Below are 26,727 nucleotides of genomic sequence, written 5' to 3' on the forward strand. Positions count from 1 at the left end.
TCAATAAAAAATAAATTTCTAAAAAAATAAAAAAAATAAAAGCTAAAATGCAAAAAATAATAAAAGTAAATAAAGCCATGTTCTCCGTTTCATCAATATTAAAAAAAATAAAAAATAAAAAAATAAAAAAGAAGAACTGTTAAAAAAATAATAATACCTTAATCATATTGAAGCAAACATGCTTTTCAAAAATGCATTACAGCTGGTTGACTGCACTTTATTCCTTTCCTCAAGTTCCTGCATCAGGTTGAAACTTGATTATTTTCCCTTCAGAGTTTTCATGTTCAAAGTTTCCACATCTCACCTTTTATGCTCTTTAAAAAAATTATTAGCATTTAATACATTCATTTCATGATCCTCCTAAATGGTATCCCTCTAATACATGATACATATTGCTATCAGGCTTATCTTTCACATATATAACATACATGGAGTAATACATGTTAATTACGTATTAAGCTATACATATAAACAAAAAGGGAAATTTTGAATTATTATGGTGTCTATTTCCAACAAAATAGAATTTTATATATTTTATCTTTACATATCATATATATTAATAGTCATATAATTAGTATATAATACATAATTTTAAAAAAGATTTTATTGATTTATTTTAAAGAAAGAGAGAGAGCACAAGCATGAGCAGAGGGAGGACTAGAGGGAGAGGGACAAGCAGATTCCATGTTGAGCACAGAGCCTGATGCGGGGCTCAATCCCATGACTGTGAGGTCATGATCTGAGCTGAAACCAAACGTCAGACACTTAACCTACTGACACACCCAGGTACCCCATTATTAACTGTATGTAATGAATATATGTACATGTCAATACATATAGATCCACATCATTTTCTTGTGATCAAATTTCCATGATGTAAAATTTACCATTTTAACTGTTAAGTGGCATTATGTACATTCACCTTGTGCAACCATCACCATTCATCTGAACTTTTTCACTATCTCAAATTAAAACTCTGCACCTTATGATACAGTGTCTTTTAACAGCCACATGGATGTAACAATTTTTTCAGAAAACCCTATTTTTAAGTATTTGTTTATCCACAACAATTCTTACAGTACATCTCGCACATGCATTCAATTATTTCTGTGTCATAAACTCCTAGAAATGGGATTTGCTAGGGCTCTTTGTACAGAGGAGGAATTGGTACAGGTTTTACAAATTTACTCTTATATATGGCTGCGGGGAAACTTTTATACTCTACATCAACAGTGGCCATTACCATTCTCTTTGCTATCTGTCCATCTGATAAGCAGGTAGCTTCTAGTTATTTAAATTTTCATCGTTTCCAATACAGGCTCCGTTTTTAACCCGCATCGAATTATTCTCTTGATTCTCTTGGAAAATATGTCAGTGTAAAAGTAAATAACACTTTTTTTAAAAAGATTTTATTTATTCATGAGAGACACAGAGAGGGAGAGGCAGAGGGAGAAGCAGGCTCCCTGCGGGGAGCCCGATGTAGGACTCGATCAGGGGATCCCGGGATCACGACCTGAGCCAAAGGCAGATGCTCAACCGCCGAGCCACCCAGGCGTCCCCAGTAAATAACATTTCTGATTTAACCCCCAAAATTCTATAATCCTATGCCTAACTTGTAACGTTGAAGCTTTCCCAGCGGGTACAAATGTCAGTGGGATGTGGAGACCTTCCAGCTTCTTTCCCTGTCTCCAGAAGGTACTGCACTCCCTTGGGGCCCACGTCCCTGCCCGCCCCTGGGGCGTGAAGCGCAGCTCTCTGGCTCTGGGGAAGCCCCACAGTTTCCCTCCAGCACTGGTTCTCCAGCAACAGCGCCTCGGCATCAGCCGGAGGGCTGGTTGAAGCACAAGGTGCAGGACCCCACTGGCCTCCGGGCCTGGATGAAGCCGACAATCTGCGCTCCTGACAGCTTCCCTGGGGGTGGGCAGCCTCGGCGTCTGGTCCCAGGACTACCCTTTGGGGACCACCGCCTGGCCATGAACGATGGGAGCTCTTTGCAAGGTCCAGACCCTGTAGCTCCGGTCCCCGGAAGCCACACCAGCTGGGCGCCCGGACTCCAACAACTACAGGCCAACCACACGGGGGCGCCCCGGGGCTGGGCGTGCGCGGTGGGCGGCGGACGCCGGGGGGAGGCCTTGAGCTCGCCTGCGGGGGGCGGGGGCGGATTTCCGGCCGCGCAGGCGCAGAGGCCGCGGGCCGGGCCGGGGGCCTCAGGTAGGCGGTGGCGGCGGCGGAGCCCGCGAGAGTGGGGGGCTGCGGGGGGCGCGGGGGTCCGGGGGGTTGGCGGGCTTCCTGCGGGCTCGCCCCTTGGCGGCGGCGGCGGCGGCGGTGGCGGGCTCGAGCGGCGCCCCCTCCCGGCCCCCCGCGGCCTCCTGCCCCGGGTCAGGGCGGCCACCAGCCCGGTCGGGGCTCGGGCGCGGGCGCGGGCTCGGGCGCGGGCGCGGCGGTGCCGGGGTCGTGGGAGGCTGGCCTAGACGTGGAGTTGGTAGTCTCGTCCCCTTGTGCCCTCCGCCCGTCGCCCTGACTCTAGCACCCTGCGGCCAAGTAAGCGTCCCGGTGATTTCATACAACTATTCTGCTGTATCTTGTGTCCTGTCGGCGACATGGGATTCTGCTCGAAACTGTACTGGGTGAGCCCAGCTCGCTTCTTCTCTGGTCGAATTCAATATTCTGTAAATCGGTAAAAACTGATTTTGTGCCATAGTTTTGCCTTTCCTTTTTTCTTTTTTTTTTTTTTTTTTTTTTTTTTTTGCCATTGCATCTCTTTCTTTTAAACCAGCCGTGAGTGTAGAGCAGTGGTTTCGTTTTCCCCATTACCAGCGTTTTCCTATCAATGTCAGAAGTACGTTGTGTCTGAACGGCGCCTGGATTTCTCCTCCCCAGCTGGCCCCACAGTCTTTATTTATTTATTATTTTTTTTATTTTATGATAGTCACAGAGAGAGAGAGAGAGAGAGGCAGAGACACAGGCAGAGGGAGAAGCAGGCTCCATGCACTGGGAGCCCGACGTGGGATTCGATCCCGGGTCTCCAGGATCGCGCCCTGGGCCAAAGGCAGGCGCCAAACCGCTGCGCCACCCAGGGATCCCCGCCACAGTCTTTATTCCTTAACTTGCAACAAAACCAGCAACTTGCACTGTCATTTTGCTTATTTCTGGACAACCAGGTTCTTTCAGGCATGCAGCCTACCCAGACCCTGGGCAGACAGCTCCAGAAACTTGCCTTTAAAAGAAAAAGGCCCATCAGGTGTTGGGATGCGCTAAAGATTGTTTTAAGAAACGAGCACTCTAGGGGCACCGGGGTGGCTCAGTTGGTTAAGTGTCTGCCTTTGGCTCAGGTAATAATCCCGGGGTCCTGGAATCCAGCCCCCAGCAGGGCTCCCTGCTCAGCGGAGAATTTGTTGCTCCCTCTACCCCTCCCCTGCTTGTGGTCTCTCACTGTCTCTCTCTCTCTCAAGTAAATAAAAATCTTTAAAAAAAGAAAAAAAAAGAAAGAAGTGGGCCGTCTCAAGTCTCCCCAGCCCTACAGTGACCATGCTTCAACTAGGTCCAACACCTGAGGGCTGCAGGATATAGAGGAAGAATGTGACTTGGAGGCCAGAAAACTTGGCTCCTCCGCATACAGTTTAGTGACCTTGGCTAAGTCACTTAACCCTGATTCAGTTCTTTTATCTGTGTTTTTTTTTTTTTTTTTTAAGATTTTATTTGTTTATTCATGAGAGACAGAGACACAGGCAGAGGAAGAAGCAGGCTCCATGCAGGGAGCTAGATGTGGGACTTGATCCTGGGACTCCATCTCCAGACTCCAGAATCACACCCTGGGCGGAAGGCAGGCCCTAAACCATGAGCCACCCAGGGATCCCCTCTTATCTGTTAAATGGGAGTAATAATAATTCTGTATGCCTCAGAATTGGTGTGAGGTTGACGCTACATAAAAGTTAGTTGGATTTTTGACTGGCTGTTTTTCTCTGAGGACTCAGAAGGGGATGCAAGGACTTAGGGAGAACTGAAAGATTATAGAGCCATATTAACTTCAGGGCACAAGAAATGAATTAAATGGGTAACAATCTACTGTGGATTATAAAATAAGGATTTCTAGAGTCCCATAGAATTTCCTACCTGATGTTGGCAGCCTTTGTGTGGAAATGAACATGGTATCTTTCCAGAAGAAAAACAGTTATATAAGCTTTGGGCCCTATCCATCAGTTCTAGTGCCTGTGGCAAGTGGGATAATGGAAGGTCATGGTCAGGGGGGTGAGAATTATAAAGCTGGTGAACTCAGATTGGAGAGGGTGCTGGGGCATCAGAGGACAGGTACACGAAAAGATGAAGAGCAGATTCAGTGTGTGAAAAGCAGGCCGCCTGTGAAGCTGTGAAGACAAGAAGGCCTGAGGGATTACGCAGACAGTGCGTTTTTCCTGAGTCCCTGCTCTGCGCTGGCTGCTGAGGACACAGGTGCACAAAGCGGGCAGGTAGTCCCCTGGGAACTCACACTTAGGGGGAGAAGGAGCACATGCCAGAGCCTGGGCATCTCAGATCATGAACAGAGGTGCCGTCATGAACAGAGGGCCTAGAGTGTGGGCTGCAAGGAGGTGTCAGTAGATGTGGACATAGGCTGGGTCTCAGGGCCTTACGGGACTTTGGACTTTGTCCTGAGGACAGAGGAGGATGGTTAGTTGGTTTTAAGCAAGGAGTGATCAGATTTGTGCTTTAGAAAGATCACCCTGTGTATGCCAGTGAAAAATTTCCACACATGCTGAGGGTGTGTATAGAACTCGCTTTGCAGGCTGTGGTATAGCTAAACAGTTGAAAATGGCAAACTAGACTTGCATGCATCTGTATGGATAAATCTCAGAAACCTAACTTTGGGTTTTTAAAAAAGCAAGTTGCAAAGGATGTATACAGTACAGTGCTACTTGTGTAAAGCTTGTAAACATCCGTATATTATGTGTTGTTATTTATAGGCACATACCAGTGGTGAAAATAAAAAGTATGGGGGAGGGACCCCTGGGTGGTTCCGTTGGTTAAGCATCTGCCTTTGGCTCAGGTCATGATCCTGGGGTCCTGGAATTGAGCCCCGAGTCCGGCTGAGTGGGGAGTCTGTTTCTCCCTTTGCCCCTCACCTCACTTGTGCTCTCTCTCTCTCTGGATCTCTCTCAAATAAATAAAATCTTTTTTTTTTTTTTTAATGTGGGATTTACATACACTTGTGGTTCTCAGATTTTAGCATGCATCTGAATCACCTGGAAGACTTGTTAAAACACACATTTCCGGGCCTCACTTCGGAGTTTCTGATTCAGGAGATCTGGAGTGAGGACTCAGGAACTCACATTTCTCACTAGGTCTTAGCTGCTGCTGCTGCAGGTCCTGAGACCGCAGTTTAAGAACCATTGATGTACATCAGCTTGTATACATGGGGGTTACTTCCTGGGAGCGAACAGAAGAGGACTGGGAGGAACCTAAGGGGGCTTCAATTATCTATGTAATATTTTATTTTTTTTAAAAAGAGCTTTAGGGGCAGCCCAGGTGGCTCAGTGGTTTAGCGCCGCCTTCAGCCCAAGGCCTGATCCTGGAGACCCGGGGTCGAGTCCCACGTTGGGCTCCCTGCATGGAGCCTGCTTCTCCCTCTGCCTGTGTCTCTCCCTCTCTCTCTGTCTCATGAATAAATAAAATCTTAAAAAAAAAATCTTAAAAAAATCTCACTTGCTGATGCACTGTTACTTGACAAAGCTGGATGGGTGTTCATGATCTTATTTTTTAGTTTTTTTCTATGCTTGAAACATTTCAGGAAAGAAACAAAACTCTATTTGTTGTGTGAAGAATGGCCTGGAAAAGAGAAAGAAGTGGGGGTCCATGCAGGAAACGGTTGCAGAAGCCCAGGTAAGAGGTGCTGGAGACTTAAAACAGGGAGTGGTAATAAGAAGGGAGAAGTGAGCAGATGTGAGAGAGGTTTGGGTGATCGAATTGACTGTACATGGTGATTGGCTGGTTTAGAGACTGGGGGAAGGGGAGCCTAGTCACCTGTTCTGTGACTTGAGCAAGTGGGTGGGTGGTCTCCCTGTCAAAGTGAGGGAGCCCTGGAGACTGGGCATGCTGGTCACGGAAAGAGCTCAGTTATGGATGTCCCAGGCTTTGATGTGCCACCTGAGGGAGGTGTAGGGGAGAGATCTGGCCACTACTGGTCTTTCTAGGTAAAGACCTAGAAACTACTAGAAAGACCTAGAAACTACTGCCATCGCCATGTGCCTGGTGAGATTACATAGAAGAAATGCGCAGGATGGAGGGATGGTTTGCAACAGACTCCAGGGAATAGCATCACACAGGGCTCAGCCAACTTTGGCCCACCACTTGTATTATTATGAATGCTTTTTACCTTTTCACATGTTGAGAGGAGAATCAAAAGAGGAATAGTCTTCTGTGACACATGAAAACTATATGAAATTCAAATTTCATTGTCCATAAATAAAGTTTTATTCAAACGCAGCCACACTCACTTGTTTATGTAATGTGGGGGCTGCTTTCACACCCTGGTGACAGAGTTGAGTGACAGTGACAGCTTGTGGCCATCATGGCTTTCCATGGCCATTTAGGTGCGCCACAAGTCATGTGATGCAGTTGTCACTGGATTTCAGCTTTTGGCCCATAAACCTAGATATTCACCATCTGGCCCTTTACGGAAAAAAAATTGCTGTTTCTGGACCCAAGGTCTAAGCTGAAGCACACTTGGTCATGTTGAATGTTCTAGAAGAGAGATGGCAGGTGTTTTATCCATTTCCTCAGGAGCACCTTCTAAGACTCAGGTACTGACAGAAGCAGCCCAAAAGGCTATGAGGGCCGTGTGGTCAAAGTCGTCAGAGTTTTAGTCCAAGTCCCTGAAGCCAGGGGGGAAGGGCCAGAGAGAAAGATGTGGGCCAGGGGTCTTTGTGGGAAAGGTGAGTGAACAAACGTCACAGCACTGACGGGTGTGGCTGGAAAGACCCAGGGGTGGGTGAGCAGATGCCACCCTGTCAAGAAAAGGGGGAGACTTGAGTGAGGCTGGAGCAGTTCAGGAGAGCCAGCATTTACTGAACACCTTGTCAGCACAACAGGGGTAGGCAAAGCAGCAGTTTTTAAAAATTAATTAGGAAGAACTATAGTGGGTTCTAGAAGAGTCCATCACTCCTAAACTGCATTGTTCCACAGAAGCGGTGTTGCCAAGCTGACCCTTTACATGCAGCCTCCCTGGAGCTGGGTCACTCACTGAGGTTCGGAACACAGAAGACAGCATGTTGGTGGGGAAAGAGCAAATGTGATGTTTGGGGAAGGATTTTTCTTATTTTTTTAAGTTGAGATATAACTCACATACCATTAAATTTGCTTTTTAAAGTGTACAGTTCAGTGAGTTTTAATATATTCACAAGGTTGTACAGTCGTCAACACTAATTCCAGAACATTTTCATCCTAAAGGAAACCCCATACCCATGAGCAGCCACCCCTCACTTCCCCTTTCACTCAGACCTGAACAAAACAATCACTGATGTGCTTGCTGTTCTGGACATTTGATATAATTAGAACCTTCTGTGTCTGCCTTACTTCACGTTGCATAAAGTTCTCGAGTTTTATCCCTATTCCAGCATGTATTTGCACTTTATTTCTTTTTATGAGCGATTAATATTCCATGTTTGGATATATCAGATTTTATTTGTCTGTGGATCAGTTGATGGACTTTGGGTTCTTTCCACTATTTGCTACTATGAATAATGCTGCTGTGAACTTCCATGTTCATATAAGTATATGTTTTCATTTCTTTGGGGCACATACCGAGCAATGGATTTGCATGGGTAACTCTGTGTTTAACCTTTCAAGGAACTTCCAGACTGTTTTCCACAGCGGCTGCATCATTTAATATTGCCATAAGCAATATATAAGTAAGTGTTCCTGTTTTCCTTCATCAACGCTCATTCTTGCCTGACTTCTTTGATGACAGCCATCCTAGTGATCCTAGTGGGTATGAGATGGGATCTCATTGTGGTTTGATTTTTTTTTTTTTTAGATTTTATTTATTTATTTGAAAGAGCGAGTGATAAAGCATGAGTGGAGGGAGGAGAGGGAGAGGGAGAAGCAGACTCCCTGCTTTGCAGAGAGCCCAACATGGGACTCAACCCCAGGACCCTGGGACTATGACCTGAGCCAAAGGTAGATGCTTAACCGGCTGAGCCTCCCAGGCGCCCCACGTGTGGTTTTGATTTGCATGTTCCTGATGACTAATAAAGTTGAGCATCCTTTCATGTGCCTGTTAGCTATCTGCATATCTTCTCTGGATAAATGTCTGTTCAAGTCTTTTGCCCATTTCTGGATTGAGTTATTTGTCTTTTTTATTGTTGAGGAGAAACTGTGTTTTGGAATTGTCAGTGGGACATCCAAGTAGAGATGTCAAGGAAGCAAGGGTGGTGTTGTGAGGAGGCTGGGACTGCGGCTTTCCACCGGGAGCTGTCAGCAGGTGGGGACAGAGAGCCTGAGTCTGGAGAAGATCACCCAGGGCATGAGTGCTGAGGGACAGCGGAGTGACAAGGTTGTTGTCATGGTGGAGAAGTTCAGGTGCACTGGTAGTGATTTGGGAGCAGAGCAGGGGCAGTGTCCTAAGCAGGCGAGGTTGGGGGGTTTCTTCTTTGCCCTGGCATAGGGCTGGGAACTCAGGTCAGTTTGTTGTCTTGTCACTGCAGCAGAGAAGGGATAGGAGCAGGGACCTGCAGTGAGGTGTTGGGGGCTGTGGCTTTCTGCTTGCCTCTGTGTTTGCAGGAAGATAGGAAACAAGCTGAGAGTAAGTTCTGGAAGAAGTGACACAAGTTTGAAGAGAGCGGGGCCTGGGCCACCAGGACGAGCCTACCAGGTTTAATGGTGCATTGCAACAAGTGAGACCATGGAGAGATGGAATATGGCCCCTCACTCAGAGGAGAAGAGAGTTACTGCAGAATCTAGGAGTGGGTGGAGTTTAGGCAGAATTTAAAGGAGGCGATGTTTTGTTGGACTCAAAGTCAAGCAGGGTGGCCTGTGAGGAGCTCAAGATCTGATCTGGACTGCAAAGTGGACCGTGGTCTGGTTCCCGGGAGACCGCAAGACTCACATGGATGGTGAATGTCATCTCCAGACTCTGCTCATCTGCAGCTCTGCACCCAGTGGGAAGTAGAGGCTTCCAGAGAGTCAGAGAAGACTTACTTCCCCCAGCAAGAACGGGGTGCTTTCCTCTTCTTGGTAGGACTTCAAAAGACAAAATTTCTGATAGTCTGACTTTAGAGAGCAGAGTTTCTCAGTGAGAAAGAAAGCAGCCATCATTCAGAGAAGGGAGGTGTGGGTACTTAGAGCTGCAGTGTGTCCTTAGGAGAAATGCCGTTTGCTATGAACTTTGCATCTGGCTCCATCAGTGTCCGTTGTCCCAGCTCTGAATGGCAGGTGGATTTACTGCCTCCAAGACAGGGTATGAAAGAGCTGTCTTCTGATTTTCTTCATGGCTCTTGCCTCTCTGGCTGCTGGTCTCTGTGTGAATCCTCAGAGCAATCTTCTGGGCCAGCTGCATCCAGGGCATTTCCTCCCTGTTACTCTTGCTCCTCGAAAGCTCATCACAATATATAAGGAGAAGCTTTTTGCTCACTTATTTATTAGCTCCTCCACTGGTTTCTCCCTAAGGTCTAAGAGGACAGGAACCATGTGTGTTTCATCTACTCACAGATCCCCAGTGCCTAGAGCAGGGGTGAGCCTGTGGAAACGGCGTAGTGCACATTGAGTGACCAGCATTTAGCGTTGGTGGTAGAGGGAGCAGATGGGAGCCAGAGAGGTGGGGGAGAGGTAGGACTCTGAGCCCCGGGCAGCTAGCAGGGCTTCACAGTGGCATCCAGGCTGTGGGAGGACTTCCTACTGCTGCCGCTCTAGAAGAGACACCTGAGGGACCTAGGAGGGCCCCTGGAGGAGACCATTTCAACTATTGCCATTTGTCTATGTGCAGAGTTGCGGTTTTCTTTCAGCAAACCTTTTTGGTACTTTGTGGCAGAATGTTTTCAAACCACTGCCCAGGGCCGACCAGAATGCTGAGTGACCCAGGTGTCTGGGTGGAGACCTGAGCTGGGAGAAGGAAGATGCTCCTGGAAGGTAACCCTGCCTGTCACAACCATGTCGGGCACAGGAAGCACGGGGTCAGTTCCATCACTTGAGCCCCCCATGTGTCCCAGTACGGATGTTACAGATGTTCAGCAAGCACACTGCTGTGACCATCTCCCCTGTCAAAGTATTGACACGCTTCCACTCTGCTTCATAAGTAGCTTCTGCCGCATGCACCCTGAGTGTCAGGCACCTGATGTCCACAGACCTTCCAGGCCCTTCCCTCCGGTCCCTCCGCTGCTCACAGCTAGGCCATAACACCTACCTCCCCCATGAGCCTCACGCCAGCTCCAGTCTAGAGCTGAACTGGTGAGTGTCCCGTCTTCTGAGGGGTCACTTGGTGCGAGGATCACCTTGCGGATCATCTCCGCTCTCACCACCGTTACTCTGGCTCATTTGCTCCTCAGCTCTCACCCCACACTCTTGCAGGGTCCTTCACCTAGTCTCCCCACCTCCATCTCTTCCACCCCAAACACATCTCTCACACCTGGTGAAGGGTAGCCTTGCTTCCTAAGGAGCTTCTGGTACCTTCCAGGGACTATCCAAACTTCCCAGCTGGGTTCAAGAGGCCATCAGCATCCTCACCGCCACGCCCCCCACCCCCATCCCGTCTGATCCCCGGCTGCTCTCCTTGTCCGTCTTCTGCCCTGGCCCCACTGGACCAACATGGGCAGCTTGTTTTTAATTTTGCTCTACTGCTGTGAGAGAGAGACAGACACAATCACATAACAAACACCTTCCTTCTAACAAAATCCGGAGGGGGTGAACCCAGACTAGCTCATAGTAAAAAGAAGTGATTATGGGACACTGACATTGAGGATTTAGAGTGAGCCTAGTATGCAGTACCTTCTCTAATCCTCACGAGGACACTACAGCATGCAGGGTCCTTGGGCCTAAGAGGCTGTGCCTTCTTTAATCCCTTGTCAGCCAAACATCGTACTGGACATAAGAGCTGATTGTTACTGCTTGTTTGGTTTTCCATGGCAGGAGCTTGCAGCTGATAGCAGCATGGACAAGAAAACCCAGGATGGCAGCAGAGGCCCCCGCCACAGATCACTGCCCCCAGCTGTGGGGCTGCTGCTGTCCATGGCACTCATGAACGCACTCCTCTATCTCTGCCTTGACTGGTTCTTCGTCGCCCCTCCGCGCTCTTCTCCAGTCTCCACCCACTGTCCCTATGGACACTTCAGAATGGCACAGATGAAAAACTGTTCACCGTGGCTGTCTTGTGAAGAGCTGAGGACCGAAGTGAGGCCACTGAAGCGCATTGGGGAAGGAGCTGTGAAGAGAGTGAGTTCTGGGTTACCTCTGAATGTTAATGGGGAAACCTTCCAGGATAGCACCTTGGCATTGTGTGTTAAGGGTCATCAAAATATTTCTACCCTGGAGCCCCATGATCTCACATCTGGGACTGATCCTAACCCATTGGAAGGAAGAAAGCTAAATGTACCAAGAAGTACGTTGCTTTGTTATTTATAGCAATAGAAAGCCAGTGATGATACCTGTAAGGGAATAGTTAATTATGGTCCAGCCACTTGATAGAATATTCTGCAGCCTAATGTGTGCTTAGGAGACCCGTATAGCAACATGGAAAGAATCTTATGAGGATGAGCGGAAACAAAATGCAAAATTGTCTGTTACGTGATTTTCAATTGCAAAATGAATGCATTCATGTAGAAAAATACACAAATGGTAGAGATTGTGTTATGGTGAAAGGTTATGGGTAGGTTTTTCTACTCTTACTTTTCAAGCCTTATCATGGTATTATATTGACTTTTTAAAAGCTTTTTATTTTAAAAAGAGAAACCAAAGTGGTGAGTTCAGATAGAAGCTTCAAGAGCACTTGTCTTGTAGGCAAGCAGTATATGCCAGCTGCACTTTGTCCACTATTGGTTCTGTGGTAGCTGAGGCCCACTGATGCAGCAGTGTCCCTAGAGGCCACTTAAGGATTGTTGCACAAAGTTCCTTTGTGAGGATGTATTCAGTGATGGGCAAGAGAGGAAGGGAACAGAATATAAATCCATGGGCCTGCAGCTTCATGGACTGCTGGCTTTTGTTTTGGTGGACTGGGGTACCATAAATGTGGAAAGTAGATACCTTGAAGAAGTCAGGGAGAAGGGAAAGCAATTTGTGTAAAGTAAAACAAGGTAACTGGTTCTTTTAAAGATTCATTCATTCATTGTGGTACCAGAGGTATGACAGTGAATTAAACAAAGACCCTTGAAGCTTTCTAGTTGTGGGGCGAGACAATGATTAAGAAACAGATATGCAATAAAATATGTTAATGACACATGCCATGAAGACAGCAGGGCAAGGAAAGAGAGCCACGGCTCGTTTGTTAGTCTAAGTGGTCAGAATGACCTGAGAGTGAGCCATCTGGATATTTGGGGAAAATATATTCCAGTAAGAAAGATGAGTCCCAGCAGAGGCCCTAAGATGGAACATGCCTGGTCATTGGGGGACCAGGAATGAGCCAGTGTGACCAGAGGGTAGGATGAGAAGAGAGATAGCATGTAAGGTTGAAAAAGGCCAAGTGGTGGCCAGGACATGTGGGCCTGCTGGGACCAGGAGAGCCATTGAAGTAATTTGAGTAGAGAGAGGAGGTATTGTGTTGGTGAGGGTGGAAGATTGGTTAGGCCTTGCAGGGGAGAGATGGTCACAGCTTGACAAGGGTGTCAGCAGTGAACGTAGTGAGAACTCATTGGATTCTGGTCATGTTTTAAAGACAGAGCCAGTAGGATTTCCCAATAGATCAGTTGTGGGGTGTAAGAGAGGGAGGAGGTAACCACCAGGTTCTTGATCCAGGCAACAAGAAGAATACAGTTGTGGTTACCTGAACGGGGAAGACGGGAAGACGGGGAAGACGGGAAGAACAGATTATGTGTGCATATGAGGTGAACATGTTAAGGCCCTGAACGTGAACTTGGTTACACTGCTGGTTGCATGGACGAGTCTAGCATTTGGGTCCGGGGCAGTGGGTGGGAACATACATCTGGGATGATCTTAAAAGCATTAGGATGAGAAGAAAACACCAGAGAGGGATGTGGGTAGAGAAGAGGGCTTGGCCTATACCTGGTTGATTTCTGTCTTTTTCAAAGAGATGACCTTGAGGGGCTGACCTCTTGTTTCTGTGTTACTTAGATCATTTTTGAATTTTTTTCAGAATTGCTTGAAGATATATTTTTGGGTAGGTAGCATTTTTTAAAAAATTTATTTATTTGAGAGATAGAGCAGGGGGAGGCGGCAGAGAGAGAGGGAGAGAGTCTGTTAAGCAGACTCCACACTGGGTGTGGAGCCTGACAGAGTGCTTGATCTCACGACCCTGAGATGATGACCTGAGCTGAAACCAAGAGTGTAATGCTTAATGAACGGCACCACCCAGGCGCCCCTTGGGTAGTAGCTTTGATGGTGGCAAATTGTAGTTTGAGGACAGATTGGCATTTGGGGAAGCTCTACCAATCATGCCCATGCAAATGTGGGGTTTTAAAATGTGGATAATACCTCTGAGTAATGTAGTTTTGTTTATTAAAGTGAAATAATACCTCTGAGTAATGTAGTTTTGTTTATTAAAGTGAAGTATGGCTGTAAGGCCATGACATTGATTTTCTTGTGTCTTTGGCTGAAATTTACCGTCAGGGCAGAAGTATTTTGCATCCTGGACCTTAGCACCACCAGTGGAGAGTCTTGCTTGTCTCTGCCCCTTGAGCCCCGAGGGCCCTTGAGCAGCACAGGGCAACCTCTCATTCTTCCACATGGGCACTTACTTGAACAGCTGCCCGTGGAACATGTTGCCCATCACTGATACCAGCTCCTCTCCACACCGGCACATTCCTCACTGGCACTGTAAGCCGGAAGGCATAACCTTCTCAGTAGGAGTTTCTGTGACCCAAGTTCTGGGCACTCTGCTATCTGACCTCCACCTCCTCTCCCAGTGCCCCTGCTGGAGTACTTCCTCCAGCTCATTGGGACCTCCAGTGTGCTGATCCTGTGGTGGTGTCACTTTCCCCCATTTGCCCAGCAGCGAGGTCTCAAAGTCAGTCCTGTGCAGACGCACGCAGCAGCTCCTCTGCGTCTCTCTCCATTGTGCCTGGCCGGAGAGGCCTGAGCCTGGGGGACCCCAGCTGTGCCTCTGCACTTGAGTGACTGCCCTGGAGGGAGGTCAAGAGAAGCCCCACAGCCCTGCGGTTTCATGCACGGCCACAGACCTTGCCACGTACTCAGCACAGCAGTCCTACTCTGTTCCCTCTGTGGTTTTTCCCCTGCCCTTGCCTTCGCTGATGGTCTTGTGGCAGAAGTTGTTATGGAAACACGAGCTGCCCAAATGGAGCTTCTTCATCCTCTGCCAGCAGACCTGTAAGCCCTCCTGCTCTGGTGTGGTGACGTCTCATGATGTCCTCCCTGAAGCTATGCACTTTTCTCTGCAGACTCAGTCGGCCCCTCTCCTGAGGGTCCTTCTGACTAGCACGCAAACACAGACTTGCACAACAGAAATCCCTTTCCCAAATCCCCTTCCCCAGAAGCTGTGTGCATGCTCTGCTTCCTCTTAATGAAGCTACCAGAGCTCCGTCCCTCCTTTTCTTCTCCATTCACTTCTTGTCTGCTGCCAGGATGGCTTCCAAGCACCCCTGCTCCAGAAAGACTGCTCCTACCCAGACCCCTGCAGACCCCGGGTCGGTCGTTTATCTGTCTTCCTCTCACTTAATCTGTTCTGCAACCTTTGATCCCATTGATTCTTCTGTCCTTGCAACCCTGGCTCTCCACACTACCACTCCCTTATAGTTTTCCTGCTCCCTCACTGGCCATTCTAATTACTACCCCTTGCTGGCTTCTGTTCCCTGACTTGCCCCTGAATCAGTGGCTCTCAACCAGAAGTGATTTTGCTCCTCGGGGGTGCATGTAACCAACCCCTTCTTTCCCCAGACTCTGTACTTTGGGGTTTGTGTTTGGGATTGGATCAGTGTGCGACTTTGCCCCGAAAGGCAGATTGACCCATGTATTTTCTTTGTTCTTTCATTTTCTTTCATTATAAAAGCAGTACATTCAATTCAAATATGCAGAAGGTGAAATACAAAGTAAAAGTTCCCTTCTACCTCTTGTACTCCCCAGTCTCTGATCTTATTCTCTGGTGATAACAGTGGGAGATTTATCCCTTTTAGATTTTTTTTGTTTTTGGTAAATTTTATTTCATGTGTATTTTTTAATTATGTTTTTATTTTAAATCTGATATTGTTAACCTATAACCCCTTTTAGATTTTTAAATCCAAGATTACATTAAAAGAACCAGGTACAGGGGCACCTAAGTGGTTCAGTTGGTTGAGCATGTAACTCTTGATTTTGGCTCAGGTCATGATCTCAGGGTCCTGGGACCGAGTACCACTTTGGGCTCCATGCTGGACATGGAACCTGCCTAAGATTGTCTCTCCCTCTCTCCTACTTGCACACACTCTCTCTCTCAGAAAAAAAAAAAAAAAAAGAAGAAGAAGAAGCAGGTACATATTCTGTCAGCCATCTCAAAGACAGAAATATCCACATCTCAAGGGGCTGCCCATTTTCTGAGACAGATTTGGGATAACAGCACTATTGAGGAAAAAGAAAGATTACATAGAACCAATTCTTCCAGAAGGCAGAAGGTCCAGCCATATTGCTGTGGACAACCAAAGCATGATTCAGGGCACACCCTTCATAGCCTCATGTGTGTGTCATCCCATGTCCTCAGTCTATGGTTATGACTTTAGGACATCACAAATCACTGTTAGAGTTTTTATAGCTGCATGTTTTTCTCTTTAAAATTAAAATATAAAAAAAATAAAAATAAAATAAAAATAAATAAAATTAAAATATAGAGGGGTACCTGGGTACCCCTCAGTACCTCAGTCAGTTGGGTATCTGCCTGTGGCTCAGGTCATAATCTCAGGGTCTGGGATCCCGCCCCATGTTGGGCTCCCTGCTCAGAGGGGAGCCTGCTTCTCCCTCTCCCTTTGCCCCTCCTCACTTGTGTTCTCTCTCTCATGCTCACTCTCTCTCTCTCACTTGTGTTCTCTCTCTCATGCTCACTCTCACTATAAAATTAAAATATAGTACATTTAAAAGCCATAAAATTTGGGTTTGAAGAAGAATGGATTTGATTGTTTCTCTTACATTACTCTGTAGCTTTCTAGTTTTGTGTAACATTTAGATGAATCTTATGTGATCTATTTTTAATGCTTCAGGCTGTCTGAAAAACAGATGTTACATGAATTGTATATTTATTTATTTTTAGAACTTGCGCGTGCATGCATGCAAATATGCCCGCAAGGAAGGTGGAGGGCAGGGCAGAGGGAGGTAGAAAATCTTAAGCAGTCTCCACACTGACCCACACAGGGTTCAATCCTATGACTCTGAGATCATGACCCCAGCCAAAGTTATGAGTCAGACGCTCAACCTATTAAGCTACCTAGGTGCCCCTATATTGTTTATTTAAAAGTATGAAATAACAGTGTCCACTTCTCGGTCCCTTTTGCAAGGTCCACTTCTTCATCCGTCTTGACTTGGGATCATTCTTCTTTGCTCACTTCCTAGATGTCTTTAGCCCCTTGTCTTTATCTGCAGCTAAGACCGCTGCCCTGAACTCTCTAGACTTTTCTATACAGCTGCCTACCCCACATCTCCTCTTGGATGTCAGAAAGGCTTCTCACATTGTGTCCCAGACCATCCCCTCAGCCTATTCTTCCTTTATTCTTCCCTATTGTGGTTAATGACAACTCTGTTGGCCCAATTGCTCAGGCCACCAACCTGGGAAGAAGCATCCTGTCTTCTCTCTCTTTCTCTCATCCATGTTGAATCCATCAGCAAGTTCTATTGTCTCTGCACTCAGAAGAGATCCAGAATTTGATCACTCCTCACACTTCTACCCATCTCCCCTCCTTCCATCCAAGCCACCATCATCTTGTACCTGGATTATTTCAAGTAGCCTTCCAAGTGGGCTCTCTGCTTCCACACTTGCCTCCCTCCCATCTCTTCTGTCTGTTCTTAACACAACAGCCAGAATACTGCTATCAAATTTTTTTTTTAATTTTTATTTATTTATGATAGTCACAGAGAGAGAGAGAGAGGCAGAGACACAGGCAGAGGGAGAAGCAGGCTCCATGCAGGGAGCCTGACGTGGGACTCGATCCTGGGTCTCCAGGATCACACCCTGGGCCGAAAGCGGCACCAAACCACTGGGCCATCGGGGCTGCCCTGCTATCAAATTCTAAGTCAAAAAGCATCTCTCCTCTGCTCAAAACCCTCCAGTGGCTCTGTGTCTCATTTGAGTAAAAGCCAGAGTCCTTGTACCAATCTAAAGGCTTTACAAGGTCTGCACTTATTCCTACTCCATTCCCCTTTGCTCATTCCACTCTAGCCATCCTGGCCTTACTGATGTGGCAGCCTATGGGCATGCTGTGACCTCAGGGCCATTGCCCTTGCTGTTCTTTCTGCGTGGGATGTAGTTCCCCCAGATAGCACATGGCTCATTCCTCCACCTCCTTCAGGTTCTTGCTCTGATGTCACCCCAGTGAGAGCTTCTCTAACCCTATTTATTATTTGTTTATTTTTAAAGATTTTATTTATTTATTTGACAGAGTGAGGGTACAAGCAGGAGGAGCTGCAGGCAGAGGGAGTGGGAGAAGCAGGCTTCCTGCTGAGCAAGGAGCTCAATGTAGGGCTCCATCCCATATCTATCCTGATATCACCACCTGAGCGGTAGGCAGATGCTTCACCGACTGAACCACCCAGACGCCCCATTCTCTAACTGTATTTAAAATTATAAACCCTTCCCTGCTTAATTTTTCTTTAAAGCACACTTATGTATGCTTTATACATATCCTATTTATTTTCTTTATTGTCTGCCTACTGCATTAGAATGTAAATTTCATAGTGGCAGGGATTTATTTGTGGTTTTTTTTTTTTTTAAGATTTTATATTGAAGTAATCTCTACACCCAGCATGGGACTTGAACCTACAACCCCGAGATCAAGAGCTGCACACTCCACCAGCTGAGTCAGCCACGTGCCCCAATTTCAGTTTTTTATTATCATAAATACTTGTTAAATTTATGAAGACAGATTTTACCTTTAAACAGTTAATATTTTTTACTACAAAAGACCACATAAACTAATTACTTTATAAAATTTATCCTTTATATTTGTAATAAAGGATCACATGGTTCATACATAAAGAGCTCCTATAAATTAATAAGTATAAACCCCATAGAAAATTGGATAAAGGGCAATGAACATACTTTCCACAAAAGCCTACAGAAATGCCAACAGAGATGGAAAACGTTCAGTGTCATGGAAATACAAATTGGTTGGAACAGTAAAATGCTTTTCATTCATCAGATTGGTAGAGTATAAAGATAGAGAACATGTAGCATGATTAAGGCTGTGGAACCTAAGATTCGCTCATACAAGACTGGTGAGACTACATGCTGGCACAAATGTGGAAGGGTGTGATAGCAGTCCATGTTCTTCAGTCATCCATGTACTTATTACCCAGTTACAGAAACACTTGCAGACATGTACAGAGTTGTGAATATATAGCTATTTATTGTAGCATTGCTGTTAATGAGAAAAAAATGGGAAATAATTTAAATGTCCATCAAGTCTTTAAAAATAAATCACAGAAAATCATAGGAAAGATTATAGAGCTGCATGGGAGAAAGAACCTGATCCATCTGACTGCATCCATTACAAATTTCGCCAATCTTTATATTATACTTTAGTCTTAAAGGAAGAAATGATCATCTGCAAAACCTCAATGGCATAGGTAGTAAACTCACACTGTGAAATGTTATGCAGCTTTAAAAAAATGACCTAAATCTTTTTATATATTTATACAGACAGGAAAGTCTGAGGTGTCAGTTAAATGAAAAAAGCAAGTTGCAGTATGACATGCACGTTATAATCTTATTTTATATCCTCACAATGTCAAATGCTGTTTGGAAAGCATACATTAACATATATGAGTGGACACAGAAACTGCTGGGCAGTTACCAACCATTTGACAGGTGTCCTTTGGGTTGGGGAGTAAAAGTAAGGGAAGGAAATCTCCTTCTGTATTTGAATTTTTGCCAGGAAGGGTATTCTTGATTAAATTCATAGTTAAAAAAAGAAGTAAAACTGCTTTAAGCAAGAGAGTTCTAGAAATTGTTACAAAGCAACTGAATCAGAGATTTCTGAGAAATGATTCTTAAGTGCTCCCTAAATATTTAACTTTGAAGGTTTTGGGTATTTGTGAGTGGTCCCAAAGACTAATACTATTTAATAATAAATAGTATTTAATAATCTTTGATTTATTTGAGGAACATAAATTCAACATAAAAAGAGGAGGAAGTCATGAGGCCTGTGGATGAGATTCTCTCACCATTTATTGTTGAATAAATATATGTATAAATAAATTGTAGCGGCTTCCCTGGAGTGATCACTGTTTTTATGTAAAAAATGAGTCTATGATACTGAAGGCATCTGCCAGTGCTGGTGGTCGCCATGAGGAGGTAGATCTAAGGAAGTGATAGCTGTCAACAAAAACTGCGATTCTTGTGTTGGAGTCAAGTGTCAAATTCAATGTTGACTCAGGTCTATGGATAGAATGTGTTCCACATAAAAATAAATGTATATATTCATGAAACTTTCAGTGAATGTAGCAGCCAGAGCAAAATGGCTTTTAAAAAATCTCAAATATAATTAATATACAGTGTTACATTAGTTTTAGGTATACAAGCAAATGGCTTTTTAATAGAAATTGCAGTCCATAGTAGAATTTGTCAACTTTGGGATTTTGAAAAGGTCTTAAAATATTTCTCTTTTAGGGATGCCTGGGTGGCTCAGCGGTTGAGTGTCTGCCTTTAGCTCAGGGCCTGATCCCAGGATCTGGGATCAAGTCCCACATCTGGCTCCCTGCATGGAGCCTGCTTCTCCCTCTGCCTGTCTCTGCCTCTCTCTCTCTCTCTCTCTCTCTCTGTCTCTCTGTCTCTCATGAATTAATAACTGTTAAAAAGAAGAAAAGATTTCTCTTTTAAATATTAAAGATCAGCTGTGGGTACCTGGGTTTTTCCATTAACAAACTTTCCCCTTTCAGATCCTAGGGAAATCTTCAAAGGTCTCTAACTTGCCTCCATTTGATATATTTTTGAGTTCTTTTACTTTTTTTTTTTTTAAGATTTTATTTATTTGAGAGAGAGCTAGAGTGCATGGCGGGGAGGGGCAGAGGGAGAAGCAGACCCCCCACTGAGCAGGGAGCCCCATGTGGGGCTCAATCCCAGGACCCCAGGATAATGACCTGAGCTGAAGGCAGACGCTTAACCCACTGAGCCACCCAGGTGCCCATTTTTGAGTTTGTTTGTTTGTTTGTTTGTTTGTTTATTTATTTATTTATTTATTTATTTATTTATTTATTTATTTATTTTAAAGATTTTATTTATTTATTCATGAGAGACACACACCACTGAGCCACCCAAGCTGCCTTTGAGTTCTTTTAAAAAATGTTTTTAGGGCAGCCCCGGTGGCGCAGCGGTTTAGCGCCACCTGCAGCCTGGGGTGTGATCCTGGAGACCCAGGATCGAGTCCCGCATCGGGCTCCCTGCATGGAGCCTGCTTCTCCCTCTGCCTGTGTCTCTGCCTCTCTCTCTGTGTGTGTCTCTCATGAATAAATAAATAAAATCTTTTAAAAAAAAGTTTTTAAATGTGAAAATCATATACATTGATTCCAGAAAAGTTGGAAAATACCAAAAGTCATAAAGGAAAAAAATCACCCAGAATCATACCATATGAAAAGAACAGAAACATTAGCCCATTTCCTTTGGTTTCCATGAATTTTGTCTTGTTTTATGCAGTTAGAACAATAATATAAAGGAAATTTTGTATCCTTTTTCATTTGTGACATTGCTATTATATGTGAAAACTGTTGATATATGCATTTTGCTGACTTTGAGTGATCCTGCCATTAATGAACTACTCCCCTTTTTTTGATGGATGGAAAAGTTCTAGTTTATGCTTTTAAAAGTAGTGCCAGATTTTGGGCAGCCCAGGTGGCTCAGCGGTTTAGCGCTGCCTTCAGCCCAGGGCATGATTCTGGAGACCCAGGATTGAGTCCCACATCAGATCTGCATGGAGCCTGCTTCCCCCTCTGCCTTTCTCTCTCTCTCTCTCTGTGTCTCTCATGAATTAAAAAAAAAAAAAAAAAAAAAACACTTCATAAAAGTAGTGTCAGATTTTTTTTCATGGAGCCTGCTTCCCCCTCTGCCTTTCTCTCTCTCTCTGTGTGTGTCTCTCATGAATTAAAAAAAAAAAAAAAAAAAAAAAAAACCACTTCATAAAAGTAGTGTCAGATTTTTTTTCTTAGAGTTTTTTTTTTTTTAAGATTTTATTTATTCATTCATAAGAGAGACAGAGAGGCAGAGACATAGGCAGAGGGAGAAGCAGGCTCCCTGCGGGGAGCCCGACGTGGGACTCGATCCTGGGACTCCAGGATCACGACCTGAGCCAAAGGCAGATTCTCAGCCACTGAGCCAACCAGGTGCCCCTAGAGTTTTTTATCTATTTCAGATTACTGCCTTGTTAGATTTTAGATTTGATTGTAAAAGCACTTGATAAATAATACTCCAAATTGGCTTCAAAAACCGTAACCTGTATTTTAACAGTAAGTAAGTAGAAGCACAGAGAAGCAGCCTGCTGGCGGCAGAAGCAGCCAAGGGCAGCTAGCTCCCCACATCTGAGCCTGTCTTCTCTTCTGCAGTCTCTGCTTTCTCTTTGGAGATTTAAGCAGAAGATCTGAAGTTCTTAATTACAGTACTTCCTGCAAGTCTTTCCTAGCTAGTAAACTTGGAGAATCCAAGGCAGTTCCTGTTCAGGTGCTCTGGTGTTGGCCAAGTACCAGGATGGGCAGGTCCAGTGTCTGTGGGACATTTATAGATGAAATAACAGAACCACACACCACATAAAACTGTTTTCCTTACATGAAGCTATTCCTATTTGTCGTTACTCTACTACCTTGAAAGATCCGCAGGTAATATTGTGATATGTGATGGGCTGGTTGGGCTTGACTCAAAACTTTTCCAGTCTTCTCCCCGCCCACTCATCCTCCTCATCCCTTTGTGCTTCAGGTGTTTGGAGCTGGTCTGTTTGCCACTCTGCGCCTTCATATGGCAGTGCCCCCTCCTGGGGATGAACTCCCATTCTCCACATCTGCCCTGCCCCAGTCATCCTTGAGACCAACTCCCAGGAGTCTTCCCACACCGTCTCCAGATGGCCCTCGGCCCCCTCATGAGTGCCCATCCTGGGCCCACCCTGAGCCTTCTGCACTCGGTGCCCGTGTTTGCTCAGCAGTGGCTCTTCATAACCAGACCTAGAGCCACTCTGGAACTTGGTCTGTGCCTTCTTACTTCCTGCACTCTCTCTGTACCACATCTGCCACTTGGGTGGTTTTCCAGGTCAGTAGCACAGGTGACGGTTTCAAGTTTAATGTTCTCTGTGGTGGTTTTGTTTCAGGTCTTTCTCTCTGAGTGGAAGGAGCGCAAAGTTGCGCTCTCACGGCTCACCAGCCTGGAGATGAAAGATGATTTCCTGCATGGGCTGCGGATGCTGAAGAGTCTACAGAGTAAACACGTTGTCACCCTGCTTGGCTACTGTGAAGATGACAGCACCATCCTCACTGAATATCACCCCTTAGGCTCCTTGAGCAATCTGGAAGAAACGCTGAACCTTTCCAAGTACCAGAACGTGAACACGTGGCAGCACAGGCTGCAGCTGGCTGTGGATTATGTCAGCATCATCGACTACTTGCACCACAGCCCCCTGGGCACACTGGTCATGTGCGACTCCAGCGACCTGTCCAAGACCCTGTCCCAGTATCTGCTGACGAGTAACTTCAGCCTTGTGGTGAACGACCTGGACGCCTTGCCCCTGGTGAACCGCAGCTCCGGGGCGCTTGTCAAGTGTGGCCACAGGGAACTGCATGGGGACTTCGTGGCTCCAGAGCAGCTGTGGCCGTATGGAGAAGACACACCTTTTGACGACGATCTCATGCCCCCCTATGATGAGAAGATTGACATCTGGAAGATTCCAGACGTCTCTAGTTTCCTCCTGGGGCACGTTGAAGGGAGTGATATGGTCCGATTTCATTTGTTTGATATTCATAAAGCATGTAAGAGCCAGACTCCTGCAGAAAGACCCACTGCTCAGGATATTTTAGACACTTACAAGAAGGTTTTGAATTTACTCAGAGATTCTGTGATGTCTCAGACAAGAGAAATGCTCTGAAAGCCAGTCCTAGCAGTGAAGGATGGCTTTTAAGGAACAGATAGAATAGTTCCAGCAATTCTTGCCCTGACAGTGAGGGTTTTGCTGTTCAGCCCTGTGGTTCTTCCTCTACATCTACACGCACATGTGAGCGTTGTTTATCCCCAGGGGACTTGGGCAGCAATTGCTGAGGCAAACTGGGTTTGGTTTGAGTCTGGCCTCACTCTCAATGGGGATCACGCCCAGCCAAAGATGGGCAAAGCAGTGAATCTAGCCAGATCCGAAGGAAATAACAAAACTAGCCACAAAGAGGCTTCACCTACCCTAATTACTGAATTTGTAAGCTTTATAAGAACTGGGTATGGAAAATATTTCTAAATGACAGGATATGAAAGAAACATGCAGTAGTTTGCCAAAGAATTTTTCTTCCTCATTTTTTTAGATGGTAATTGACATTACCAGGGTCATAGGAGTATTTGTGATCTGTTTCACATGGTATTGATGAAGCCATCTTTAGCATTTTAAATGATCGTTTAAATGTTTAATGAATGTGAAGCTCTTGTGCCATCCTCTTTCCAGAAATCTGAAGAACTATGATAGCGTGCCCTCTGAAGTTTTAAATGGATGAGGAATATTTAGAAAAGCAAATATGAGGGAAATTACATTGATGTTAACTGCCTTGGACGATGCTTATGAAATTCCTGCTGACCTTTCAGCTAGGTTTTCTGTGTCCAAAATCAACAATTTTTAAAAAAGATTTTATTTATTTATTCATGAGAAGCACAGAGAGAGGGAGAGAGGCAGAGACACAGGCAGAGGAAGAAGCAGGCTCCATGCAGGGAGCCTGATGTGGGACTCGATCCTGGGTCTCCAGAGTCACGTCCTGGGGCTGAAGGCGGTGCTAAACTGATGGGCCACCAGGGCTGCCCCAAAATCAACTATTATGAAAAATTTACATCAACAATATCACTCATTACTGGAAAGTGGCAAACCCTTCCACTTGAGTTGCATGATGGGATCCTTTAGAAAGTTATTTCTTGGTGGCTATGATCCTCATGTGCAGAGGATGGTGGATTTGGTGTGTATTAATCACCACTAATAAAGTGGTTAAAGTTGACATTGAGGGCTAAACATGCCCTGTAGCAGCTGCTGCCTCCCTTGAACTTGAGCAAGTGTCAGAATCACAAGGCGCTGGGTGCGCGCGCCCCCCCCCCCCCCCACGACTCCAACTCAGTGGGTCTGACGTAGAGTCTGAGACGTTGCATTTAACTGGTGCTGCTGGTCTTGGAACTCTATTTTCAGAGCCACTGTCCTAACCAGTTAGGGAGGGTACCACAAACAGTAGGATAGGGCAGTTTAATTAGTATTGTTAATATTCTAGTCTACCTCTTGGGCTGATGGAGTCATATGGTGGATCTGAGAATATGCTTGCCTGGAGTATTTTAACTGTAACTTTTTGTTACAAAAACTCTGCCACAGCCAGTCAGGATGGCTGTAATCAAGAGGATGGGTGATAACAAGTGTTGTTGAGAATGTGAAGAATTGGAACACTCTACATTGCTGGTAGAAATGTCATGGTGCAGCTACTTTGAAAAACAATCCAGTAGTCCCTCAGAATTTAAAAAGAGTTGCCATGACCCAGCAATTCCATTCCAGGTATTTACCCAAGACAATTGAAACATGTCTACAAAAAATCTTGTACACAAACATTTGTAGCAACATTCATAATAGACAAAAGATGGAAATAACCCAGATGTTCATCAGCTGGTGAATGGATAAAGAAAATATGGTATCCATACAATAAGATAAGATTCAGCTGTAAAAAGGAATGAAGTACTGACATACTCCAACATGGATGAGCCTTGGAAACATTCTAATTGAAAGAAGGCAGTCACAAAAGACTACATTTTGTATGCTTCCATTTATATGAAATGTCCAGAACAGACAAATACATACAAATAGAAAGTAGATTATTGGTTGCCAGGGGCTGGCAGGGGGGCCAGGCGTGATGAATGGGGGGTACTTGCTATTGAGTACAGAGTTTCTTTTTGGGGTGATGAAAATATTTGGAAATTATTTAGTGTTGGTTGTAAAACTCTGAATATATTAAGTAACTGAATTGTATAAAAGGACAAATTTTATGGTATGTGAATTACACCTCAATAAAGCTGAGGGAAAAAACCCACCTCTGTAACAAGGCTGTGTATCCCTATGACTCTTCACTTAATGTAGGTGGTTATTGTGTGGAGTTTTTGGTTGTATTACCCTATTCATGATATAATCCTTTATTTAAAAAAGATTATTTATTTGAGAGAGAGCAGGAATGGGAGGGGCAGAGAGGGAGAGAGAGAATCTCCAGCAGACTCCGTGCTGAGCATGGAGCCTCACAACCCTGAGACCATGACCTGAGTGGAAACCAAGAGTCGACCACCCAACCCGCTGCACCATCCAGGTGCCCCTCATGATATAATTCTCATTTGTGGGTTTTTCTTAGCTTTTGGACTTTGCATTGGTGCAAAACTACCAGTTTAAACAAATATATCTTGAAATGTTGACAGTAGAACTAAAATAAGCAGCGTGGTGTGGGGGAAGGGACACTATGCTAGGGCCAGAAGGCCCAAGTTCTAATCCTAGCTCTTCCTCTGAATCACTGTGTGGCCTCGGACTAACCCGTTTCTAAGATGAAAGAGCCGGTGGGAGCCATTTCCTGCACTGGCCTCTCGTAGGCTCTCTGGGATGTTTTATGACGCCAGTGCCAACCAGGACCTTGCGTGTCAAGGTTCAGTCTTTAGTTTGTACGCAGACATAATTCTGTACCCAAAGAACTGTGAAATCCTGGGAGCAGGATTCCTAGCTAAAGCCTAGACGGTGGTGGTGGGGGGGGGTTCACTGCCCAGCTAGCTTGCAGCCTAGCACTCCGCAGAAACGTAATCTGGAGAGGTGGCCGATGAGGCGAGCCATTCTCAAGCGCAGCCAAGGATTCACTGCTTTCTCCCTGCTTTCGTTAGTCCAAGTGCTAAAAATAAAAATCATCATCCTATGGTTGAGAATCGGCTTTTTCATTATCTCATGTGATGCTGCGAACACTCCAAGCCTCTGGGGGCGTCCAGTGATCATTAATGACTCCTCAGAGACAGGACACGGGGCTGTAGGCACAAGGAAACCCGTGTGGATGGGAGTGAGATGGAGAGCTGCCTCCCGCAGCTTCTGTAGGACTTCCTCTTTATATTCACTCCTCCCCCACACCCCGCTTCCTTTATTTTAAAAATAAACAATTTCAGGAATCACTATTCTCGCCTGGGTTTGGATAATTTAAGAGTCATTTAAAATGTGAAACCATGCTTTC

At 45.4% G+C, this 26,727-nt stretch overlaps 1 protein-coding gene across 10 annotated transcripts; it reads left to right on the forward strand.

The window, feature by feature from the left end:
* Nucleotides 1-2,154: 2,154 nt before the first annotated feature.
* On the forward strand, nt 2,155-25,578 carry POMK (protein O-mannose kinase). 10 transcript variants are annotated; one of them, XM_077849447.1, is made up of 6 exons: nt 2,424-2,627; nt 5,783-5,874; nt 9,009-9,225; nt 10,019-10,116; nt 11,113-11,415; nt 22,632-25,578. In XM_077849447.1, exons 5-6 carry the CDS (start codon nt 11,134-11,136, stop codon nt 23,400-23,402), a joined length of 1,053 nt encoding a protein of 350 aa, XP_077705573.1. In that variant the 5' UTR covers nt 2,424-2,627; nt 5,783-5,874; nt 9,009-9,225; nt 10,019-10,116; nt 11,113-11,133; the 3' UTR covers nt 23,403-25,578. The 10 variants fall into 10 exon arrangements, with proteins under 10 accessions (XP_077705568.1, XP_077705574.1, XP_077705569.1 ...); XM_077849448.1 differs by lacking the exons at nt 2,424-2,627; nt 9,009-9,225 and adding an exon at nt 2,164-2,211 and having other exon boundaries at nt 9,993-10,116; XM_077849443.1 differs by lacking the exons at nt 2,424-2,627; nt 9,009-9,225 and adding an exon at nt 2,168-2,211.
* The last annotated feature ends 1,149 nt before the right edge of the window (nt 25,579-26,727 follow it).

This window comes from Canis aureus, chromosome 15 (genome assembly GCF_053574225.1).
Source record: "Canis aureus isolate CA01 chromosome 15, VMU_Caureus_v.1.0, whole genome shotgun sequence".
Classification (NCBI taxonomy): domain Eukaryota; kingdom Metazoa; phylum Chordata; class Mammalia; order Carnivora; family Canidae; genus Canis; species Canis aureus.